Source organism: Moschus berezovskii, chromosome 24 (assembly GCF_049115385.1).
Source record: "Moschus berezovskii isolate FMDL1 chromosome 24, NW_MosBer_1.0, whole genome shotgun sequence".
Taxonomy (NCBI): domain Eukaryota; kingdom Metazoa; phylum Chordata; class Mammalia; order Artiodactyla; family Moschidae; genus Moschus; species Moschus berezovskii.
In genome coordinates, this window is record NC_142483.1 from 21,271,031 (window position 1) to 21,295,622 (window position 24,592).

General features: G+C 43.1%; 1 protein-coding gene across 3 annotated transcripts in view; it reads left to right on the forward strand.

The window, feature by feature from the left end:
- PTPRG (protein tyrosine phosphatase receptor type G) overlaps nt 1–24,592 on the forward strand; it is a 771,055-nt gene that overhangs the window by 534,925 nt on the left and 211,538 nt on the right. For all 3 annotated transcript variants that reach the window (XM_055414236.2, XM_055414235.2, XM_055414238.2), the window contains exon 5: nt 1,546–1,641. In XM_055414236.2, the coding sequence (XP_055270211.2) occupies nt 1,546–1,641 (96 nt within the window). The remainder of the gene's footprint in view (nt 1–1,545; nt 1,642–24,592) is intronic.

The window sequence follows — 24,592 nt, forward strand, 5'->3', positions numbered from 1 at the left end:
GGAGATCAATTCTGCATAAGAAAGAATAATCTCCAAAAGCATGTACCATCCTCCAGTTCTTTGGGTGCCTGACTTTTCCTAGCAAGTGTCCTGATTTGGGCTCCCTGATCACACCCTTCAAGGAAAAAAATGTCAGCTTGTTCATAACGTGTTGTGTGAATTTGGTCAGCAGGACTCTTCGCGTTTGACCTGTATTTCAGCTAGTCTGTCTGACTTCCCTTTTCCCACTGGGTAGTTATCATTTAACATCAAGTCTCCATATTCCATCTGGGGTGTGGTTGTTCAGAAAATAGCATCCTGTCATTTGGGAAAGTGGAAAAATAAAGGTCATAGACCAGAACCAATGATAGCAGGAGTTTTGATTTTCTGTAAGGAGGAGGAGTGATTCAAGAAGATTCAGTGGAATTATACTTCTGTTAGAAATCTGAAGATGCCTGCCAGGTGTTAATGTGATGGTGGTGGTGCTTTGTGGACCTGTAAGGTCCAGGCATAGTGCTCACACTGTGTCCTCCACTGACATGTTTAATCCCCACCCTCATCTTACCAAGGCTAAGAATGTGATTCTCTGCATGAGGAATGATGCTTAGAAATTAGCTTACTTGCCTGAGATCTCACATGCAAGTACATGAGGGAACTGGAAATAGGGACCCAGATCTTTTATTCTTACATATATAGTCTCTCAAGAATACTCTGTGATCTGTTTTTGTTCTCTGAATTGTATTAGATATCAAGGAATGTTCAAGCATTCAAACTGTATAATGATTTTAAGTGGACTTACCTTAAAGGATGAGAAGCCCTTGCCAAACGTCAGAGAAGGTATTCAAGGTTGGGATGAGAGTGCCTGGATTTTGCACTCTTCACTGATATTTTTGTCTTAACCAAGTGAGCATCAAGTTTATGAAACACTTTCTGCATGTTTTAACTGAGTGTAGTCTATTTCTGCCCAGCCTTCACAGGGATTGTTAGATGGACTAAGTGAGATCAGGAGTGGGATGGCTTTTTGCAAACTGTAAAATCAAGAGTATTATTATCATCATTACCATTAAATTTTTGTGGATTGACTAAAATAGCCCATATTGGCTATTTCTTAAAGCTGAGAGCCCCTATCAAATTCTTATCATTAAAATGATACTTGTCTATAAAGACGTGTCCATTCAAGCCTTTAAAATTTTAACATCTGGACTGAATCTCACAGCCTTGGTTTTCTGCCTTAGCATGTTTTAACTCCATTAAAATCTGGCTTCTTAGTAGGGACCGTTCACCATGACGTATTAGGTAATAAGATGTTGGGTGTTAAAGTAAAGTCATTGTAGTTATGTGAAAAGACATGTGTTTTATTCATATCTACTGAAGTAGGGGTAGAATGATAAAAATGTCTAGGGTTTGCTGTCAGATACTTTAGCAAACAGAAATATGGATAGATGAATACATTGGTCAAAATCTTATTATGTTGGGGACTCTGAGTACACTGTACTATTCTCTCTACTTCTGCATAGGTTTTCCTGTTATATTCTCCTAATATGTTTTTTATTGTTCTTTTTACAGATGCAGATTTTCTTTTACAATCCAGATGATTTTGACAGCTTTCAAACCGCCATTTCTGAAAACAGAATAATTGGAGCTATGGCTATATTTTTTCAAGTAAGTTAACAATGGCTCAAGTACTTCAACCAGAGTTCTTTGAGTATTTTTTTTTAATTCACCGAATTGTTCCATGTTTAATGAATGCATCTGTTTTCTAGTTCACACCTGTCTAAATGAAAGATATTTCATATTGTCTAATGTGTGATTTAAAATGTAAATAAGTATGTTTAGAAACATAATGAAAAATTTTGCATGAATTATTCTGATTTTATTGCTACTTGACTGGTGCACAGATTGAAGAACACATTTATCATCTAAGTTACTTCATTCCTGAAGCGTTTTGAACAGGTTCCTTCAGCATATTAAGAGGCTGATGTATGAAAAAAGTGGTTTTCTTTGGAGCAACTTTAAAATTTGACATTACTTGCAAGTAGATTAATAAATCGCATCAGTCATTTCTCTAAAGAGACTTCCTTTCTCCCCCCTCGTTCCCCTCCAGAAATCCCCATGGTAACTAAAATTTTTATTGAGACTGTTTCCAAGTTAGTATGTTCATGATCTCCCAGACTCTCCTCTTTTTTGTTGTATTAAGGAGTTTTCCTGGCTCATGTGTTGGTTCCATATCTAGAAGTGAAACATTGCGTCCTTCCATATATAGTACTGTCCATGCTTCTTAGTGTTGATCAGTGGGTGTCTTAACCAAGTAGCCTAGAGGAGACCTGGTGCTTTTTTTGTGTGGGAAGGTAGTCTGAGTAAGAGGTGTATGGCTTGTCTTTCAGTCTTGCAATTTGCCTAAAGACCACTTACAAGTGTTCCTTTTACCAGTGAGTCATCATGGGGAAATTATGTCTGACAACTCAAAGGAACATGAAAGGCATCAGAACCTTCTTCAATATGTGTCTTTAACCTCCGCCTTTTGAGGCAAGCTTCTCTGTCATTGAGATGGAGCCACTCCTGTGTGGAGTGTGTTAATTTCACTGCCCTTTTTAGTGAGTGACACAGAATGGACAATTCTCTTTACTGTTTGTCTCTCTCTCTTAATACCCGTCTCCCTTTCTTTTCTTGGATAAAGGCTCAAAGGGGATGTGATTTTTGAAAAATTGAAAAGCCTAATATCTTATCGAAACTTCAGAAACAATAAGAGTGGCATTCTACAGCAGTGGTTATGACGCTAATTTTCATACTAAGGTTTCTGAGCTAGTAGTACGCCATGAAATCATTTCAGTGAGTCTTGACCAGCATTTTTAAAATAAATAGAATAATACAGAACAGAAAGTATTCAAGCGTCTCACACATAATAAGGGTAAATAATTTCTTTGAACTTGATTTTTAATTGCTCATACACAGACATGCAAGCAATTGGGTCATTATATGAAATGTGTTTCTCGTTGTGGGTGATACTGAAATATTTTGAAATATTTTGTTTACACTGTATATTATGATAATCTCCTCATTGTTCCTACTGTTTTCCCAGGCATTTCTTCCCCCTGATTATTTTCGTGAACCACAGTAGAGCATAGTGTTTTAAAAGCTTATTCAGTGGAGTCAAAAATACATGCATTTGAATCTCATCTTTTTCACTTAACTGCAAAACGGTGATGTAGTTGTTTAAACTTTTTGTTTTATTTTATTTTTTGACCACACCGTGTGGCTTACAGCATCTTAGTTCTCTGACCAGGGATCAAACCTATGCATTAGGCATTGAAAGCACTGAGGCCTACCCCTGCACCGCTAGGGAATTTCTAAACTTTTCAACCACAGCATTGTTATCCGTGAAATAAGGATGGCAACTTCTACATCATCAATACTGTAGTCATTAAATGAAGTCCCTAGTGTGGGTTTTGGCACATAGTAGACATTTGGTAAATGCCAAACAAGATATGTACCCATATCCAGCCACTTCTGTTTCTATGAGATGGAGACCCCATGGTGTATGAGTCTTCTCTGCATAAGCAGAAGTCTGTTCTGGGCACAGCCCTGCTAGCAGTTCAGTTGGGTTCTGTCATAACCCCTTCTGCATCTAAACTGTGATAGATTTGTGGTTGGCATGACTGAGGTTACTTGAACTTCTCAGACAGTTTGTATGTGTGAGCGTGCTCTCAGTCATGTTCAACTCTGTGCAGCCCCTTGAATTGTAGCCCATCAGACTTCTCTGTCCATGGAATTTTCCAGGCTAGAAAACTGGAGTGGGTTGCCATTTACTCCTCGGGGATCTTCCTGACCCAGGGGTCAAACCTGTGTCTCTTGCATCTCTTGCATTGGCAGGCAGATTCTTTACTGCTGTGCCACCTGGGAAGCCCTTGCACTTACACAGTTATCCCTTACTTTTTCTCCCTCTCCTCTTAGTACACTGTTTTTCATATTGCTGGATCTCTACTCCTGCAGCCCTGCCTTCATACCTACTCTTTCCTCCTTTCCTGTCACGGCCACCCATGCCTCATCCAACCCGGTTCTATTCATACTTTATAGGTCACCTTTTTTTATAGGAAAATAAAATTTTTAAATGTTATTTATGAGTACTGAAAAGTCTATTTCACAGCATGCTCTACCCAAAAGGCTTCTATTTTTCCAGCTTTAGAAAGTCTTCTTAAATATAAGACCAATTAGAGGATGGGCAGGAGAGGCACACTGGTGTAAAAACCAGCAAAAGACCTCAGTGTGAAATCAACGCTTTGGATTTTTAAAGTATTTCCGGGACACAAGTGCTCATTCACATACAAAGAAATATAATGTGTATTTCATCTGGTTAGTCCTCTAAGTTTTGGCTTGCTATCCTGTAGACACAAAATAGAGGGCAGATAATAAAAAATAGAAGAGTTTTCTTTTTTTTTTTTTAGACAGCAGCTGCATGGAGCTGCTTTCTTTGTTTTCCTTGTAAGTCCACATGTACGTTTACACATCTGAGTTCACACTATGTCATTGCAGTGGAAAGAAGATGATATTATTGCTATTTTAATTTGGCAGTCTTTTTAGACCCTGTATTTTGAGATCTTTGTGTTTCGAATCTTTCTAATAAGAATGCTTGATTTGGAACTTTGGTATTTCTCCCCAGGTAAAGAAATCTTGATGTACATTTCCAAATTCAAACCTAGTGCCTTCCATTTTGATCTTTAAGAAGTATTTATCACTCTCTCGGGAATGATTCGATGACATGTATGGTATCACTTACTACATTAAATAGATGTGATAAGTGTAGTCACCTCCTGCCCACTAGAAGTGGGTCATAGTCCACTTCTATGGCTCGAAAGAGGTGAGAGGAGAAGGTCTCCTACTCATGAATTGGCTGTACTCTGCTCTGGTACCCATAAATGCACAGACTCATTGTTGAGAATCACAGGATATGAACGACCTACAAGTGCATGTCTAGGCAAGGCTAAGTTCTGTGTAGATGCTGTGGCTTTGATGCCAGCTTACTCCACACACTAGAATAATTTTCTCAACAATTTCAATTTTTCATTATCTGTGTTTCTTTTTTGCCCCCTGATCATCTGCCTGTTACTCCAAGGAGTTTTGGCTCTCTTACTGCCTTTGCTGTGGTTAGGTATGATGAGGTTCTTACGTTTCCCAAACACCAAAACACACACACACCTAACAGACACATGGTTGACCAGGGAATGTACTGGCTGAGTGCAGGTGGTCCTGTTGTATTTCATGGACATAATGATGGATGCTCCATCATGCTTATAATTATTTTCTTCAGTTAAACATGGAATATTTCACCTAAGATTTCCTGATGATGATGTAACAATTGAGATCTGAGTAGTGACTGTCTCCTTTGGAGGGGGTGTGAATTTCCATGCTAATAACCCATTCTCTAAGCAGTTTCCATGACTTCACTCTCAGCATGACCTTGATTTCATGACCCCAACCTGGGCCCCTTTGGTTTCGGACAGAATTGAAGGTCAGTCTCAATGTTGAAATGTAGTGAGCCAGGTTTCCCCTGAGTGCTTTGTGTGAACGCCAGTAAAGGAAGGATCACTTCCAGGTACAGAACAGAGCAAATGATGGCAGCCCCACAAGGTTTTACACTTTTGGGCCCACACGGTGCTAAAAGGCGCATTCATTTCATAGATAACTACTGCTGAGTGGAATGTTACAGCTTTCCAACACGTTGCTAAATGCATCTGGAGAAAGAACGGCCTTTTCCAGTTCACACACCTTTGGGCTAGTGGCCTTCTGGAAGATAAAGGAGAAAGGAAGGGTCAAGTTTGGATTTAAAAGGATTTTTTAAATAAAATAGGGTAAAATAATAAATAGATGAGGAATGAAGATACTTGTTAAATCACTAAGAGAATAAATCGATGCTTGTTTAGCTAATTTATTAGTACAAAAAATAAGTATTTTCTGTTTGTTAAAATAAAATCTTCTCTATTAACCTGTTTTGAAGTCCTGTAGAAATGTAAAAAACCAAAAGTCATCAAAATGTGCTTTTAATGTATTCTCGCATTTGGATAACACACCGATTGGGTTATCTCTTTAAAGAAGAAGGATGAAAGCCTGTGTTTATAGGAAAGTTTGAAATGACAGTGGACTGATTAGGCAATTTGTTGATGATACTTTGTTTTGAAAATAACTCAAAAAGGTTTAATTAATTTTGATGTAAAGTTACAAATCTTCCATGACAAGTTGAGGTTTCATCCTGGTAAACATTATAAATTTAAAACGTAGCAAGTTGAAAATGCATTTAATACACCTAACTTACTGAACGTCGAACCATCGTAGCTTGGCCCAGCCTACCTTAAATGTGCTTAGAATACTTAACGTTAGCCAATGGTTGAACCCGTTTAACAAAAAGCCTGTTATTGTTAACAAAAAGTATAGCACATGAAGTTTTCATTGTCTCGTGGAATTTACTGAATACAGAAAAGGAAAAAAAGGAAGGGTCATCTGATATAGAAAGGTTGTATATGTATTGGTTAGTTACCCTGTGATCACATGACTGACAGGAAGCTGTGGCTCAGAAGACAGTTTATCTTACCATCTCGCTAGCCTGAGAAAAGACCAAAATTTGAAATAACGTGTATCACTTTCACAGCATCATCAAGTCAAAATTATAAGTTAGGGACTCTCTGTATAGAGCAGAGACTACTCAGTTCTCAGAGTGACCTTACGTTTAACTTGACCTGTATTTTTTTTAGATCAGGAATCTTCTATCATCCCCCTTGAAATTGGGTTCTGGTTTGATTTTTCTTTCTTGCAATCTGTTTCTTCATCATTTCTCTCTGAACTGCTTCCTCCATTATCCCCGTGAGCATCAAAATGCCTTTGAACCATGCAACCATCTTAATGACTTTCAATCTGTTGCTTATAGAAGTTTGGGATTCCCAAGCTTGTAAAATTTTGATTTTATAGGTTTGATTTTTGTGGGTTGTTTTTTTTTTTTCTTTTGAGGAAGGACATGATTATCTTTGAATATGTGATGGTGAAGGAATCTCGTTTGTATTGCTACCCAGTTGCCATTGTTATTTAAATGCCAGAAATTTTATTTATATTTCCTGATTCTATTGAACTTCAGAATTATAAATGCATGATTCTTTAAAAGCATCTATATTTAGAAACTTTTCTCAGGTGGTTTTCTTTTCAGCTTCTTTGTTAGACCTTGTTGGGTCTAATCACTTCTGAATCTTTGCATCAGACACAAAGAAAATTTTTATTGTGTCTGCATCCAGGGGCCCAATCAATATCATGTCTCTTACACATTTAAGAAATAAGTTGATGTATTTACAGGTTGTCTTAGAGTACTTCTTTTTGACAACCTGTCTTCAGCAACTTCATTGAAGCTTTTTTTCATTTAATACTAGCTTCTACTTCTTCCGGGAGTATTGAGCCCCTTTGCACAAGTGTTTTTTTCTTTTTCCTATTCAGATTTCTATCCACAGCCTGACTGCTGTCATTGGATTTTCGCTAAGGTCTGTTGCTCATGCATTTGCGCCTTCTTCACTGTGTCCTAGGGAAGGCAATGGCTCCCCACTCCAGTACTCTTGCCTGGAGAATCCCATGGACGGAGGAGCCTGGTGGGCTGTAGTCCATGGGGTCGCGAAGAGTCAGACGTGACTGAGCAACTTCAGTTTCCCTTTTCACTTTCATGCGTTGGAGAAGGACATGACAACCTACTCCAGTGTTCTTGCCTGGAGAATCCCAGGGACGGGGGAGCCTGGTGGGCTTCCGTCTATGGGGTCGCACAGAGTCGGACACGACTGAAGCAACTTAGCAGCAGCAGCAGCCCTCTGTCCTTCTTTCATAGTTGAAAGCAAACTTCAAAACTCAAATGTTTCCAGAGTTGCTAACCCATTCTTTATATCACTCAGTGGTGCAGACTGCTTAATTATTTTTCTCCATCTGGAGAAGCTTAGTAATTAAATGAAATGGCAGCACCTGGGATTATTTATAGACGTGGAGAAGGCAGGAGGAGTTCTTGATGACTCATCCAGGGCTGGCAAGGAAGGCATTTTCTCCACTTCCCTGGGTCTCCCCCCACCAAAGGAGCTGTGATTTGTCCTTCCTATAACCCACTACTTCTCTTATCGCTCCATCTCACAGTCATGCTCTGATTTCAGTAGGTTTCTTCGGACTTTGTACTGTGAATTCACGGAGGACTGGGAGCCTCTGCTTACTCATCAAGTGCATCTCTTGCGGTGACTCCCATTGTGGCTTGGTGGTGCAAGTACTTAGGTGAATTCAGTGCAAACATATTCAGGCCGTCTTGAGTCTTGACTGGAAAGGTGGACACTGATAGCCTGGTAGCGAAGAAGTGATTAGAAATAGGTCACTAAGTTGTGTCCGACTCTTTTTGCGACCCCATGGACTGTAGCCCACCACGCTCCTCTGTCCATGGAATTTTCTGGGCAAGAATATTGGAGTGGGTTGCCGTTTCCTTCTCAAGGGAATCTTTCCTTCTCAGGGATCAAACCCGCATCTCCTTCTTGGCAAGTGGATTCTTTGCTACTGAGTCACCTGAGAAGCCCATGAGGGAGTGTAAGACCTGAGAATACTGGACTGCAGTCTTGGAGGTGGAGGTCCGTGTCTTGTTCCTCTGCTCCCTGTCCCACCATCCACCTTTCTCTAGCCCTCAAATCAGTACCTTGACCTCACTTGTTGCTCAGGATATTTGTAGTGGATAGGACTAAGTTACAGGAAGCCTTTTAGGATCCCACCACAAGACTGATGATTTGGGTTTTGGAAAAGCATGTGCCTAGCTAACTGCATAAGCTTCAGCTGAAAAAGGTGATGGTTTTACAGAAGTGTAAGGCTTCTGAAATGGTGAAGGACACTGACGTGAGGATTCTCAGCCTGCTGATCCATTGAAGCAGTTCTAACCTGGGACTCCATTGAGTCTAACATTGCTCTCAGCTCTATCTCTCCTTAGGCCTGTAGTTGGGAAAAGCATCAGGGCTTGAAACTTCTTAAAAGGTACAGTGCACTCAGAGGCCTTAAAGGAGTGTGTGAGTGCCAAGAGTATCTGGGTATATCTATGTCTGAAATTGTTCTTATAAAGTTTCCCACAGGAAATTCCCTGGCAGTTCAGTGGTTAGGACTCTACTTCCATGGTGGGTGGGTGGGTGGGAGTTCTCTCCCTGGTTGGGCAACTAAGATCCCACAGGCAGTGACATGGCCAATTAAAAAAAAAAAAATTAAGTTTCCCACCGAAATGATTTTATCTCAGTAGATGATGGGTAGAGAGAGGCTTTTTTGGATTGTTTAGCTCTTTTTCGTTCTACCATGACTCTCTTTCTTGTGCATTTCCTTCCTAGGGTTAGTTTCTCTGTGTTTCAGTGCATCTGTATATCTGTCTTTTTTCTTGCTCTTGCTGTTTCTCTGCTTGTGCTGACTCAACTTGACTCATTCTGCCGTGTGTTAAGCACCTTCTTCCTGCCATTCTTCATTCACATGGCGAATGTATCCTCAGAACTGTAGCTTGCCCTCAAAGTAGTTAGGTAACTGTAAGCTTTGGAAAGAGGTGGCCTTTGAATTCTTGCTTTGCTGGTAGCATCATTTTCTCATTGGGAGGCAGGGGAAGACAGATCAGATTAGGCAGATAAAGTATCGAGAAAAGAGTACAAGAATTATGTCTTTATATATTTGTATAATTTCAGAATGTTAAATATTTAATTATAAGAGTATGAATTTCCTATTTGTGAGTTTTAGAACTGGAGTTTCCTCCATTTTTCATTTTCCTCCCATTTTTCTACAAAGCACAACACCAGTATAAACCACCCTTTTTTATTTATGGTGACCTAGTGTCACCTTTTCAGTTTATTTATTTATTTTTAACCATCCTGAGAAATGGTTTTTCTTTGTTTAATGAACAGCACATTTTCTATCATGGCTATAGATAATTTTCTTTTTTTTTTTTCCTTAACTTACGACTGGACCTGTGGGCAAGGTGAAATGAACGCCTCTACCCCATAGAATGAAGGGAGAAGGAAGGGAGCAGAGAGAGAGAAAGAAGGAGAAAAGGAAGGAGTGAGAAGGGAAGGAAGGAAAAAAAATATTAAACCCACTACCAAACACCCAGCAAAAAAAAAAAATCCAAGAATTCTTTTTGAGTCAGAGACAGAGTGAATTTGTGTCAGGGACGCGTGATGGATTTTTACAACTTCTTCCTTAGACTGCTTTTGGGGATAATTGAAGTAAACTAATATGATTCTTAATTTATCCCTCTCCAGTTGCTGCTGTTTGAACATCGTCCTTCTCACATTTTCCACATCCTTGGTTTTATCCAGTTATAAGTTCAGTTCTTTCACTACATTACCTAGAAGTGTAATTTCGGAATGTTTTGGGCTAATTAAGAGATTTTTTTTTTTTTTTACACATGCAAGAATTAAAATACATATGTTTCAATTAAACTATTTTAACAGCTAATTGATTTCACAAGACCTACCATTAAGTGAAGGCCAGAGTCATCTTTAATGTTCAGGTGCAATTGTGGAATAGACGTGTGGATGTACAACATTGCATTTATGCCGTGTGAGGTGTTTCCAGTACATCTCTTGTCTGCAAATGGCCTGTAATTCAAATTTCCTCTTAGTGGACACATTTTAGAGGACTGTAATTGGTGAAGCATTACCTAATTAAGAAACTTTGAAAAAGACCATGTGAAAATCTTCTTTAATTAAATCATTGCACTTCAAGGACAGTCACCAAGTTCTTAGCCTTTGTACATAACTAAATGATAGTTTAGATTCTGCCATTTACTTTAGAAGTTAGATGTTTTGGCCAGTCTTCGAATCTGAGTGTCATAGTCTCAGATGAAACACAGGAACTCTATAGTGATCCCATTAAAATGACAGAAGAAAGACTGGCTGGCTGAGAACGAAGTGGTTGGCCACGGTCCCATAGCTCTTTGAAATCTACTAAGCTAAGAATTCTAGTTTTGTTACTCTGAATCCAGTTGTCTGATTTTTCTTAAGCTCTGATTTCCCTGAAGTAGGTGTACATACCTTAACTATTAATAATTAGATCTCTTGGGACAACTACACACAAAGCATCTTGCATCCCAAGGTTAGAAGTGAGTGACAACTGTCTTCTTTTCCTTCTCTTTCCTCTAGGTAACTAGTTGAGAAGATGCTTCTAAATAGAATGCAAGCACTACTAATAAAAGTTAGTGTTTATCACAGACTTAATTGATGTAATCTTTACTGAGAGCTCTCCCCTCGAGGTATTATTGTATCCATTTTACTGATGCACAAGGTGAGGCATGGAACTTTTTTCATTATAAATTACTCAACATCATATCAGCCAATAAATGTTGGAGACAGTATTTCAACAGCAGCAGGGTATCTCCAGGGTCTGTGCTCTTTGTGGGAAACTGAATCAGAAAATTTGGCTATTCTGTTGGAGAGGGTAGAGAAGTATATATCATTGGTACCAGTTATTATCTATGTGTATGTGCTTCGGAGCCTCTCAATTTTTCTCGTACCCTAAAGTTATTTTTTCATAACTTAAAATTTTGTCCTTACTCTTTTTGCCCGTAATTAAAACCTTTGATCTCATTCTAAATTCCCTTAGACTCTGTGCCTGTAATTATTTTATATATTTGATGACAGCTTTTTTTCTTTGGCCGTTTCCCTTTTATAAAAAGGCTGTAAAGGGAATTGAATGAATGGTGTGGTTAGATAAGGATGCTGTGAGTGAACAGGGTTAAGATTTGAGCAGTCATTTATTACCGTTTTTAATGGCAGTGGTTCTTTGAGGGAAGGGTGCAGGGGATTTCCCCCCCAGAGGACCTGAAGCCATGTCTGGCGACACTTCAGTTTGTCCCACTGGGGTAGTGGTCCTTCTGGTATCTAGTGGCTAGAAAGCAGGAATTCAGAATTCTGTGATGCACAAGAGAGCCCTTCACAACACAGTTTGATCTGGCCCAAATGTCAGCGCTCACACTGAGAAACCCAGCTTTGTGAGGACACCAGAGGGTTTCGATCTCAATAGATGTGGGCTATCCGGGCTGCTTGGGTTATTCTGCTAGCTGATGGCTGTAAGAATAACTAAATCATCCCATGCCTGAGAAGACCCCTAGGACTCTGGTCAACCAGGCTTTCGTTGACCGGATTCTAAGATAAGATTTAAAGACTCAGATGCCTGTTGGCAGGGAAGGAATGAAAACGCAGATACTGAGAACGGACTTGCAGACACAGTGGGGGAAGGAAAGAGTGGGATGAACGGAGAAAATGACATCAACATATATACACTACCGTGTGTAGAATGCATAGTGAGAAGTCGTTGTGTAACACAGGGAGCCCAGCCTGGTGCTCTGTGGCGACCTCGAGGGGTGGGATGGGAAGGGAGGGATGCTCACAAGGGAGGGGATATATGTATAATCATGACTGATTCGTGTTGTTGGTGGGGCAAAAACCAACCCAATCCTGTAGAGCAATTTAAATCAACCCTGCTTCTAGGTATTCCAACCTCACCTCAGGCCCTAGAAATTAAAGAACCCAGGGGAAATGTATTCCCAGGCACTGCAATGATTTGTGAAACAAGCACTGATTTAATAGTACATTCACTTAGACCTAGAAAAGTAAACAAAGGTTAAAAGCGTGTACAGATGCCTTTGAACTAGACTTCAGTGGGAGCTGGTTTGAAAATCTCAGAGATCAAGGAAGCTCCCTTGGTGTAGGCTGTAGGAGACTGTGTCTCCGTGAATCACAGGATGCTCTTGTTCCCACGGCCGCTGTGCTTTCCTTGGGCAGGATTTTAAAGCTATTAATGCTGGTTTTATTTCAGAAGTCTGTTACGGCTTCTCTCAGAAGGTTTTGACTCTTTGGCCGTCTCGGCATTGTCCCAGAGGAGTGAGGATCCATCTTGAGCTGGAGGAATCTGATTGTTGCTCACCTGTGGTGCTGCTGCATCGAGTTGCCCAAATGAGATGCTTGCAGTTCTCAGTTCAGGGTTTCCATGAAAACTACTGTTTGTTTTCTTTGTCTGTAGCAGCTTAATATATATGATACAAGTGCGCTTATCTGAAGAGCTTTTGTTTTTCTGTGTGTCCTGGATGAGGCTTACCTGTCTTCTGTTAATATTTCTTGTTCGTGGAATGTGCTGAACCTTCGTTGCTGCACAGACTTTCTCTAGTTGGGGAGAGCAGGGGCTACCCTCCAGTTGAGGTGCACTGGCTTGTCTTGCGGTGAAGCATGGCCTTTAGGTGTGAGGACTTCACTCGTTGTAGCGTGTGGGCTCAGTAGTGTGGCACTTGGGTTCATTAGTTGTTACCCATGGGCCCAGCTGCCCCTGGCACATGGGATCTTCCAGGACCGGGGATCATACCGGTGTCCTCTGCATTGCAGGGCAGATTCTTAATCACTGGAGCACCAGAGGAGCCCTGTCTTTTTTCAATTTTTTTTTTTTTAGTATTTATTTGGGTGCACTGGGTCTTATTTGCAGTATATGGGATCTTTAGTTGCAGCATGTGGGATCTAGTTCCTTGACTAGGGATTGAACCTGGGCCTCCCTGAATCAGGAAAGTGGAGTCTTAGCTACTGGACCACCAGGGAAATTCCAATACCTGCCCTACTTGAGCATACCTTTGACCCATACTCCCAAAGCACTTCTCTGGTACACCACAGGGATTCATTGTAAAGACAAACTGTTTTACACAGCTCTTTTTAGTTGGTAGAAATCCATTCAGCTCTTTTTCCATGATGTGGTAAGAAATGAAGAAGAGACTTAGTTTTATTTATATGAGCTGCTCCTGCTGCCGCTAAGTTGCTTCAGTCTTGTTCGACGCTATGCGACCCCATAGACGGCAACCCACCAGGCTCCCCCGTCCCTGGGATTCTCCAGGCAAGAACACTGGAGTGGGTTGCCATTTCCTTCTCCAATGCATGAAAGTGAAAAGGGAAAGTGAAGTTGCTCAGTCGTGTCCAACCCTCAGCGACCCCATGGACTGCAGCCTACCAGACTCCTCCGCACATGGGATTTTCCAGGCGAGAGTCCTGGAGTGGGTTGCCATTGCCTTCTCCAATTTATATGAGACTTTTCCTCATTTCTCTAGTATCCACTTCTTCCTCTGTCATCTTGGTCTTGGTAATACCGTCTGGCCAACTGTGATATTTTTCAGGAATGAAGTCCTGTGGTTTGTGAGAGAAACAGAGACTATTTGGAGAACTTCCGTAATATTTTAACCCTCCTATCTTTCACTTGCAACAAGTAAACACCCAAATGTGATACAGTAAAAATGTGACACAGTATTTGGAGTGTCTGTATTATTTTTCTTATTGAAGTATAGTTGATTTACAATGTTGTGTTAATTTCTGCTGTACGGCAAAGTGAATCAGTTTTATGTACACATATATCCACTCCTTTTTAGATTCTTTTCCCTCGTAGGCCATTACAGAGCATTGAGTACAGTTCCCTCTACTGTACGGTAGGTTCTTATTAGTTATCTGTTTTATATACAGCAGTGTGTATGTGTCAATCCCAATGTTCCCCTTTTCCACAGGTAATTTTGATTTTGTTTTCTACTTATTTCTATTTTGTAGATCATTTGTATTCTTTTTTTAGAGTCCACATATAAGCAATACCCCATGATATTTGTCTTTGTCACAGTTTCTCAACTTAGTATGACAGTCTCTGGGTCCATCCATGTTGCTGCAAATGGCATTATTTCATTCTTTTTTTTTTTTTTTTTTATGGCTGAGTAACATTTCCATTGTTTCTTTATTAGGACTGCCTAGCTGTCTTTTGAGAAAGATATTAGCATTGAATTCCCTTGCTTTGGGTTTTGTGGGAGTCCTAAATACGTTGACTTCCCTGTACACATTTATATAGCAGATTCTATTTTTCTCGTCCTTTGAGTTTTCTGAATATGTATTAAGTTATGTGATTTTTATGTTCATGCAAATTCCTAGGTTGCTGCATATAAAATCATAGAGTTAATTAATTTAGATCTCGCTTATTTGGCATCTGGGTTTGTCCAAAGTTGAGGTAAGCTGGAACTTACTTAAGAAAGCAATAATTAGACACATAAATATTATAGATTGCATTGCAGTGAGAGGAACTGCTTAATCTGTGTATCAACTGAATATTATCAACCAATTTTATGTAGTATTCATTTGATACCAGTCTTTTGGTTTTAACAGAACTCTTACATATCATATAAATGGATTTGGTGAGGAGCACTCCTCAAATCACATCAGTGTGAACCACATATAATGAAATAAAAATCTCTGTCTCTAGAGACCTCTTCATGGACCCCAGCCTTGTTGTGGGGAAGGGGCTTGAACCATAAAGAAGGCTGATACATAAGCTGAGCACCAAAGAATTGAGGCTTTCGAATTGTGGTGCTGGACAAGGCTCTTGAGAGTCCCTTGGGCTGCAAGGAGATCAAACCAGTCAGTCCTTAAAGAAGTCAACCCTGAATATTCATTGGAAGGACTGATTCTGAAGCTGAAGCTATAATGCTTTGGCCATGTTATGCGGAGAGCTGAGTCATTGGAAAAGACCTTGATGCTGGGAAAGATTGAAGGCAAAAGAAGAAGGCAGCAGCAGAGGATGAGCTGGTTAGATAGCATTACCGACTCAGTGGACATATATTTGAGCAAATTTTGGGAGATACTGGAGGACACAGGGGCCTAGTGTGTTACAGTTCATGGAATGACAAAGAGTCAGACACGACTTAGTGACTGAACAGCAACAATTTCTAAAGTGATAGCCAGTTAAGACTCTTAGATAATGCCATTCCTGAGTCTTCTTTGTTTGTGGGCTTCCCTGGTGGCTCAGAGGTTAAAGCGTCTGCCTCCAATGCGGGAGACCCGGGTTCGATCCCTGGGTCGGGAAGATCCCCTGGAGAAGGAAACGGTAACCCACTCCAGCATTCTTGCCTGGAGAATCCCATGGACGGAGAAGCCTGGTAGGCTACAGTCCACGGGGTCGCATAGAGTTGGACACGACTGAGTGACGGAACGGGACGGGACGGGAGTCTTCTTTATCTTGTATTTGTGAAGTCTTACTTGACTTTCTGCAGGGTTTTCCCAAGCAGCTTGGCGTTCTTGAGCACCATTCTGATAAGGTTTCAATGAATTATTTCTGTTTTTAGGCACCTCTCCAATGGTGGCTGCCAGGCAATAGTTTTTTTTTTTTTTTTTGCTACTGAGTTGACTCATTGGAGAAGAGTCTGATGCTGGGAGGGATTGGGGGTGGGAGGAGATGGGGACGACAGAGAGTGAGATGGCTGGGTGGCATCACCGACTCTGTGGACATGAGTTTGAGTGAACTCCGGGAGTTGGTGATGGACAGGGAGGCCTGGCGTGCTGTGATCCATGGGGTCACAAAGAGTTGGACACGACTGAGCGACTGAACTGAACTGAATCATGTTTAGTGCCAGATGTCTCAGAAATGCAAGCAGCTAACTAACATGCGGTCAATTACTAGATCGTTAAGGAAAGGAAACGAATGTCTAGGGCCACATCTGAACTTGGCAACCTGGCTACCCTCTTTTTTTCTGTATAAATGGCAGCCAACCTAAAGCTTTGGTTCCTCTCTGTTTTATGTTGTACAGGTGAAAGATGTCCTCATCCCTCTAAAGTACTTTGGATGGGTAAAATTCCAAGGCTTCTAAAAAAGAATTACAATTTCCAATTCTCTATGAATATAAACAAACAAAAACCCAGCAGGTGGTAGTTGTGGATCCTGGTCAAGAGACTGTTCTGCCAGTATTGTACATGCATTATCTCCCGTAATGCTCCTGCCCTTCCTCTTGAGAAGGAGCTTCTGATTCCAGAACTTTTCTCCGATGCTTAGATTTCCTTTGATTGTGAAATCAGTGTTTCGGAAAAAAAATTTGGTAAGGGTTGGCATTTTGGAATGATAGTTCTAGCCTAAAATTTAGATTTGCCCCTCACTGGCCTACTCATTTGGACAAAGCTATCCCCTTCTCTCACTGCCTCAATTTCTTTGTCCGTAAAATGGACATACTGCTGTCCTTTGATTTGTCATGAGCTTCAAATAAAATCGTGTCTAGGAAAGTACTTTGGAGCAGAATTTGAACCTCTCTATAAAATTTGTAGTATTTCAGTGACTATAAGTAAGTAATCATTTACATGATATTGATAATGAGTAACAACTGGAGTCCGGATGCTAAAATAAAAGGGACTACTTTGTTCTTTTTTTTAAAAAAAAAAAAAAAAACTTTTTATTTTGTTTTGGGGTATAGCCAGTTAACAATGTTGTGATAGTTTCAGATGAACAGTGAAGGGACTCAGCCACACATATACATGTATCCATTCTCCCTGCAAGCCCCCCTCCGATCCAAGCTGCCAGATAACATTTAGCAGAGTACCCTGTGCGATACCGGAGAAGGCAATGGCAAGCCACTCCAGTACTCTTGCCTAGAAAATCCCATGGATGGAGGAGCCTGGTAGGCTGCAGTCCGTGGGGTCTCTAAGGGTCGGACACGACTGAGCGACTTCACTTTCACTTTTCACTTTCACCCATTGGAGAGGGAAATTGCAACCCACTCCAGTGTTCTTGCCTGGAGAATCCCAGGGACGGGGAAGCCTGGTGGGCTGCCGTCTGTGGGGTCACACAGAGTCGGACACGACTGAAGTGACTTAGCAGCAGCAGCAGCTGTGCAATACAGTAGGTCCTTTTTGGTTAACCATTTTAAATATAGCAGGGTGTACACCTCTGTCCCAAACTCCCTAACTATCCATTCCCCTCATCCTTCCCTCCCTGCTCCCCAGCAACCATAGATTTGTTCATTCTCTAGTCTGTGAGTCTGTTTCTGTTTTATAAAGTGTATTCATTTGTATCATTTCTAAAAGGGAATACTCTGAATGATTGCTTCCCTGTACGCTTAAGCCTGGCCCAGAATAGACACATTAAAATAATCATACTGCTTTGGGCACATCAAGTATATGCATCTTCCCAGGCTCCTTGTGTTTGGTGGAGGGTGCTTCAGCTCTCTGATTACCTTGCCTATAAGACAAGGTTCTGAAGTCTAAGTGTTGTTATTGGTGCTGTAATTCAGGAGGAGGTAACCAGATTCAGATTTCCTCAAGGAGCATCTACACATCTCTCTTGCGCCTTTAAAGAGGAGCTAAAGTAATTACTCCTAACACCTTGGATGGTGAAATAAATATTAATTTAATTGGAGCAGCCAGTCAGCTGGGGAGAAACAAGAAACACATTGATATGGGCCCAGATGCCTGCACATGATTAGTGGGGGTGCTCTTTGGAAGTCAGAGGACCCCATCAGCTCTGCCTCCGAGTGACTGCTGAATTCCTAGTCGTGAATTTCACTCCAGTTTCAAAGCTGTAAACCAGGTATCCTTTATGTGGCCTTATTTGTGCTGGCAATGTGTCCTCTCTTTGGAGATCCTGTATTATTGTCTGCTTGGTTAGAGACACTGCCAGCAATAATGATGTGATGCTGGAGGCTTCTTAATACTATGGCATGAGAATGATTGTGCTGGCAATCCGTTTCATCCGTCCCCGTGGTCATTGCGCGCCATTCATTGGGTTGTGAGTGGGAGCTGCTTGTCATCTGTGTTTTGCGGCTCTAACTCTCTGTTCCTCCTTGTCCAAGGGGATATGGTCAGCCCATACACAGGTCCCTCTCTCCTCTCCTGTGGCTGTTCCTTTGCCTTCTTTCTTCATTCCGTTTGCGAAGCTGCAGAGTCCACATGGTGTCCCATGTACTGTGGGCAGCATGGTGTCCAGAGAATTGAATAAACAATGGACCCTCTCATATGTTATCAAGGACGTGACTCGATGCATACACATGGATGTGTGCGTACACACGCGTGCACACACACACACCTGTAAGCTCTTTTAGACAAGGACCTTTCTCTGCTGTTACAATCTCACCGCTTGCCACAGAGGTATTGTGCTGCGTGCTCAGTCACTCAGTTGTGTCTGAGTCTTTCTGATGCCGTGGACTGTGGCTCGCCAGGCCCCTCTGTTCATGGGGTTCTCAGGCAAGAATAGCAGAGTGGGTTGCCATGCCCTTCTCCAGGGGATCTTCCCCATCCAGGGATCCAACCCACATCTCTTGGGTCTCCTGAATTGGCAGGCGGATTCTTTACCACCAGTGCCACCTGGGAAGTCCGCAGAGGTACTGAATGCAAGCAGAAGTCACTACTTGAGAGAGTCTGCTCGATGAAGCAAAGAGACGCTGGATCTCACTGGCTTGAGTCAGCCCTAGTTCAGCCCGTCAGTAGTTGTGAACTTCTCCTTTCTGCCTCTCAGTTTTCTCATCTGGACAGTGGGTCAGATGAGAAGAGACCCGCCTTTCAGGATTGCCGTGAGGACTGTGTTCGTGAAGATAGGTGGGATGAAGATGTGTGTGGTGCAGAGCAGGCTCAGTCAATGAGAGCCTCTGTTGTAATCTGGGCAGTAACAGGTATCGTCACGTTCGCGGTCACGAAAACCGGTCACCGAGAGCCGCGGTCCTGCAGAAGGAAGAGTAAAGAACCCCCACTGTGAGAGAGGAAGGCGTTGTCCCCTGCACCGGGCTCCTGACTCCTTAGTGGGCTTCGTTCTTCCTTCCTCTCCAAGCTCAGGGACTGGCAAGAGCAAAGAAGCTTGTCCTCCCCGGTGACTGCACAGAGGGATCCCTGAAAGAGCTGTGAATCTCCTGGTATTTGGGGACCCCCTCCCAGGATTTAGGTGTCATTGGTCTGGGCCGTGGTCTGAGCAGCAGTCTCTCTCCCCACCCTCACCCCTGCCCTTGCTCTTGTGTAATTCTTGGATGCCGTGTGCAGCCAGGGACTGGCTCCTGGGACTCCCCCGCGCGCATGCTCAGTCTCAAGTCAAGTCTGACTCTTTGCACCCCTCAAAGACTGTAGCCCGCCAGGCTCCTCTGTCCACGGGATTTTCTAGGCAAAAATACTGGAGTGGGTTGCCATGCCCTCCTCCAGGGGAGCTTCCTTCGCAGGGATTGAACCCTCATCTCCAGCAGCTTCTGCAGTGCTGGGGAGTTCTTTACTGCTGAGCCACTGGGGAAGTCCCCTGAATCCGCACCCCTCCCACCTCCCCCCACCCCCTGCATTCCTGCTTAGGTAGCTAATGATTCAGTCTCCTTAACAGAGCGTGTTCTCTGCTGATGACACCCCAACGACCCTCCCTCTCTCACATCCCAGGGTAGCACCAGTCCCACTTGCATTGTGTTCTCAGTTTACAATGAACAGTTTCAGGCAGTGTCGTTCTCTGGGTGACTCCACCTTATGCTATTCCCCAGGATGGCAGTAATCTCCTAGGTGTAGAGGAGCCTCATCGTCTCTCCTACCTCCTAGTTTGTGCCAGAAGAAATGCAGGTGTAAGAGTTGTTGGCAACGAGGCGGATAGAAGGAGACTGCAACGGAGGATCAGATGAGTCTTCAAGCTTCTGTCCACCTGGAGAGGTGGGGATGAGTAGGCAGAGCAAGGCCAAGCTGATGCATTAACCCAGGCGCAAGGTCTTGCAACTGTTGTCTTGGGCTGGCTGCTCAAAGCTGGAGACCAGAGGCCGAGCCTTCCCCTCTGGCCGGGGTGTGGCTGTGGGAACTGGGAAGACCGTGTAGGAAAAACAGCTGAGCTTGCTTTTCTTCAGATAGTTGTATTTAGGGGTGCTTCCCTGACGTGGGAGGGCTTCCCTGGTAACTCAGACGGCAAGGACTCCACCTGCAATGTGGGAGATCCGGATTCGATCCCTTGATCAGAACGATCCCACGGAGAAGGAAATGGAAACCCACTCCAGTATTCTTGCCTGGAGTATTCCATGGACAGAGGAGCCTGGCGGGCTACAGTCTTAAAAGATCACAGGGTCAGACATGACTGAGTGACTAAGACTCTCGCTTCTTTCCCTAACTTAGGGGCTTATAGAGGGGAACTCGAAGCAGAGTTCCAAGGAATAGAGAGAGCCGCTCCCCAGGCTCTTCTGGGTAAATCCATGTTGGGACAGATTCCCATTTCTGGCGAGCCCGGAGGAAATGGAGAAGAGAATAGAGCTAGCGTGTGTTTTGCCTCTTCATCCGCCAGCTTACTGTCTGTTACTGATCATATTAGGGAGGAGAGTCGTATGTTTGTCTGGCCAGTCCACACCCGTTACCTTTGATGCTTAGACTTGTGCAGGAAGAACTTGCATCCCTGACTGACAAATGAGACGAAGGAACAGACAGTTTGTAACTTGCCCCGAGTCAGACAAACATTAATGGAAAACGGTGGGATCAGAACCTATTCTTCCTGCTCTGGAGGCTTTTCCTGTCTTGCCAACTTGAGTTGGATCTGCTCCTGCCATCCTGGAAACCCCACTCCCTGCTTTTTCTTCCCAGGGGTGTAGACCTGGCGTGGGCCCAGTTCCTCAAAGTGTTCCTGCTCAGCCCTCGAGGTGGACTCTGTGCTGACAGCACGCAGGACATCAGGCGATGAGAACTTGCAGGAAAAGACTTTACTGGGGAAACTTCTATTTCGGAGTCACTTCTGCCAGCAGCTCTCTTAACATTTGGAAGATGCTAAGGCTGGAGAGCTATGTGTTTTCCATTACCTGCCTCCAAAGCACATGATTTTAATTGGCTACCCGTGGAACTTCACTGCGAGCCCATCGACATTGGGTTTTTATGCTTGCTGCCATGCAGCTCCCCGAGTGTGGTTGCTTCAGTGGAAGATTATGGATGTTCTCTGCTCGGATATTGCAGGCACTGTCTGCACCTGCTCCAGACCTCGGGAGCTGAGCCAGACCTCCCCCCAGCCCAGTGTCCCCACTGAGGCCATGTGCAGGGCTGATGCTGAGAAGTCAGCTCAGGCCCTGGGCCAAGAAAGGTGTTTGAGTTGGGAGACTTGGGGAGGCTCCAGGAGTTCTCAGTTGGCTGGCGGACCCCTCAGTGCTGCTGAAACTTTCTGGAAGCCCAGAAGCAGTCCTGCTCACATCTGGGCTGTGGTCTGCCAACAGGCTTTTCTTTTTCGACATTTCTGGATCAGAAAGGCTGTGACCTGCTGCAGAGGAGCACTTCCATCCATAGGCTGCCTTAGCCTGCTGCTGCTAAATCACTTCAGTCGTGTCCAACTCTGTGTGACCCCATAGACGGCAGCCCACCAGGCTCCCCCGTCCCTGGGATTCTCCAGGCAACAATACTGGAGTGGGTTGCCATTTCCTTCTCCAATGTGTGAAAGTGAAAAGTGAAAGTGAAGTCGCTGTCATGTCTGACTCGTAGCGACCCCATGGACTGCAGCCTACCAGGCTCCTCGGTCCATGGGCTTCTCTAGGCAAGAGTACTGGAGTGGCTTGCCATTGCCTTCTCCGGTGCCTTAGCCTAGAGGAACGAAAATCCACCTTCAGTGTGTTTATCTGCCAGAACAGCCCCACCATAATCATCTTCTCTCCAGCTTTACACATGATGAAGTGCTGCACAGCATTCTTCTGTCGGGTGAATGTGTAAAATCAGCCCAGATTCCCGGCAAAGTACCATTCCTTCAATTACATCCTTGTTATAAAAGCTTCATTTAAAAATTCTTGGGCCGTAAAGCAAAGCGAGAGAGCAGTGTTTTACTATCGCAAGTTGTTCAGCAGACCGTCTTGGTGTCAGAGGGCACTCTGGTAGGCAGCGAAGCTATCAGTTCTTGGTCATTTCAAAGCCACACCCCCTGTGTGGCCTCCAGTGAGGCAAAGGAAGGATACTGTACAAAGAGATTCCTGCAGCTTGTCCTGGATGTCACCTCACTGGCGACTTCCAAGGCTTTTCTGGCTGTAAAAGACAGTATTGGGAGACATCCCTGATGGTTGAGTGTTTAAGAATCTGCCTTCCAATTCAGGAGACATGGGTTTGACCCCTGGTCGGGGAACTAAGATTCCCCATACCGTGGGGGCAACTAAGCCCACGAGCCACAACTAGAGAAGCCAGCATGCTGCAAGAGCCTGTGTGCTGCGACTAAGACCCAGCAAGGCCAGAAAAATGTTTTTTAGGCAATATTGGAACATTACACCAGTACAGTGGATCATGTACTATCCTGAGTTCTCAGTGGAAGAAGCGTGTTAACTCTCTAGACTTTTCCAACGCATGTGTATAGAATAAGCTGATCTCTTTCAGTGTTCACCAAATATCCCTCGTAGCCCAGCATGGGCCAGGTGCTCTGTTGGACATCAGGGCTGCCTTGGTTAGGACATGCCCATGTTGCCTTGGTCCTTATGGGCATCACAGTCTGTTAGGAAAATAGATATTAATCACATAAGTGTGCTTTGGATGCACGATTAAACTTGTGTTGAACTCATTGAAGGAAAGAGACATTCAGTGCTTTGAGAGCATGTCGCAGGGTCCAGGCCCCATTTGGAGGGTGAGGAGAAGCTTCCTGAAGAAGATGTGATTGCCCAGACTTTCACTAGGTCAAGAAGCTTCAAGGGAGTTGTAGTGTGTGCCATGGCCCCAAGGCAGGAGAACAGAATGCCAGGAGACCTGAGAGGGAACCACAGGCGGGGAGCTGGACCCCACAAAGCCCGAAGGCCATCTCCTCTGGGGTTTTATCCAGGGGAGCCGTTGAGAAACTGGCTGGGTGGGGAGACTAACTTGTTAGTATTGTGGAGCTGATTAGGAAAGCTGTGGTTGAGGGACTAGCTGGAGAGAAACCCAAGGAAGATGCACTGTCATCCGTTTGTCATAAAGAAAAGAGATGGCGGTGGCTGGGACCTGGGGAAAAATGATCTTTCTATTACCAAGATTGTAGGAATTTTATGTTCTTATGTAGGAGGAAGAAAATTAGTTTCAGGCTCTGGGAGAGTGCGTTTGAAGCAACTTGGTGACGAATGAAAAGAGTACTTCTGGCGTAGGAAAGCAGGTCAGAGGGGTTTTATGAATGCTGCTCACAATCAAGTTTGTAGTAACATCCTCATTGTTGTTTGGAGGCGGCAATTTATCTACATTCACTTTTCACTGTTGTGTTGGATGTTTTTTTCCTGTTGTGTGTATTTTTTTGTTTTATGTGCATTGTGCAGGGGTATTGAATGGGCCGTCTGTCTTCGTCAGGTTCCATTTTAATTTTGGAGAGCTGGACAAGGGTGTGATTATAATGATCAGTTCATGTGTGCATTTCGCCATGCCCTGTCTGCAAATACAAGCTGACTGCTTTCCATTGTGAAAAATGAATTTCGCAGCCATGTTGTTAAAGCTGTAAGCCTATAGATTGAACTTCATGGGAATTTCATTAGTGTGTTTCTGCAAATAGTCTTCGGATGTCTAATATATAAAAATAAGGGATGTCATTCGGAATGTCATGTTAGCTCTTCACCCTCTGTTAAACGACAGATGGATGACCGGACTGAAGCTTCATTATAATTATCAGAATAAAAGAACAAATTAAGTGAATGGTCCCAAGCTACGGTGGCCTTTTAATCCCAATCAGATTTTATACTCTGTTACAGTTTATAGTTCTAAAACCTTCCATTTTGGTTTTGTCAATAACACAGAAGGATTTTTAAACAAACACGGTTTACTAACTCATTTTAAAAACACAAAGCAAAGAGCTCTCCATCTTAAAAGTGAAATGATAGAGCTGAACCGGCTGAAGATGACACCATTAGGAACCCACTGTCAGAAACATCAGG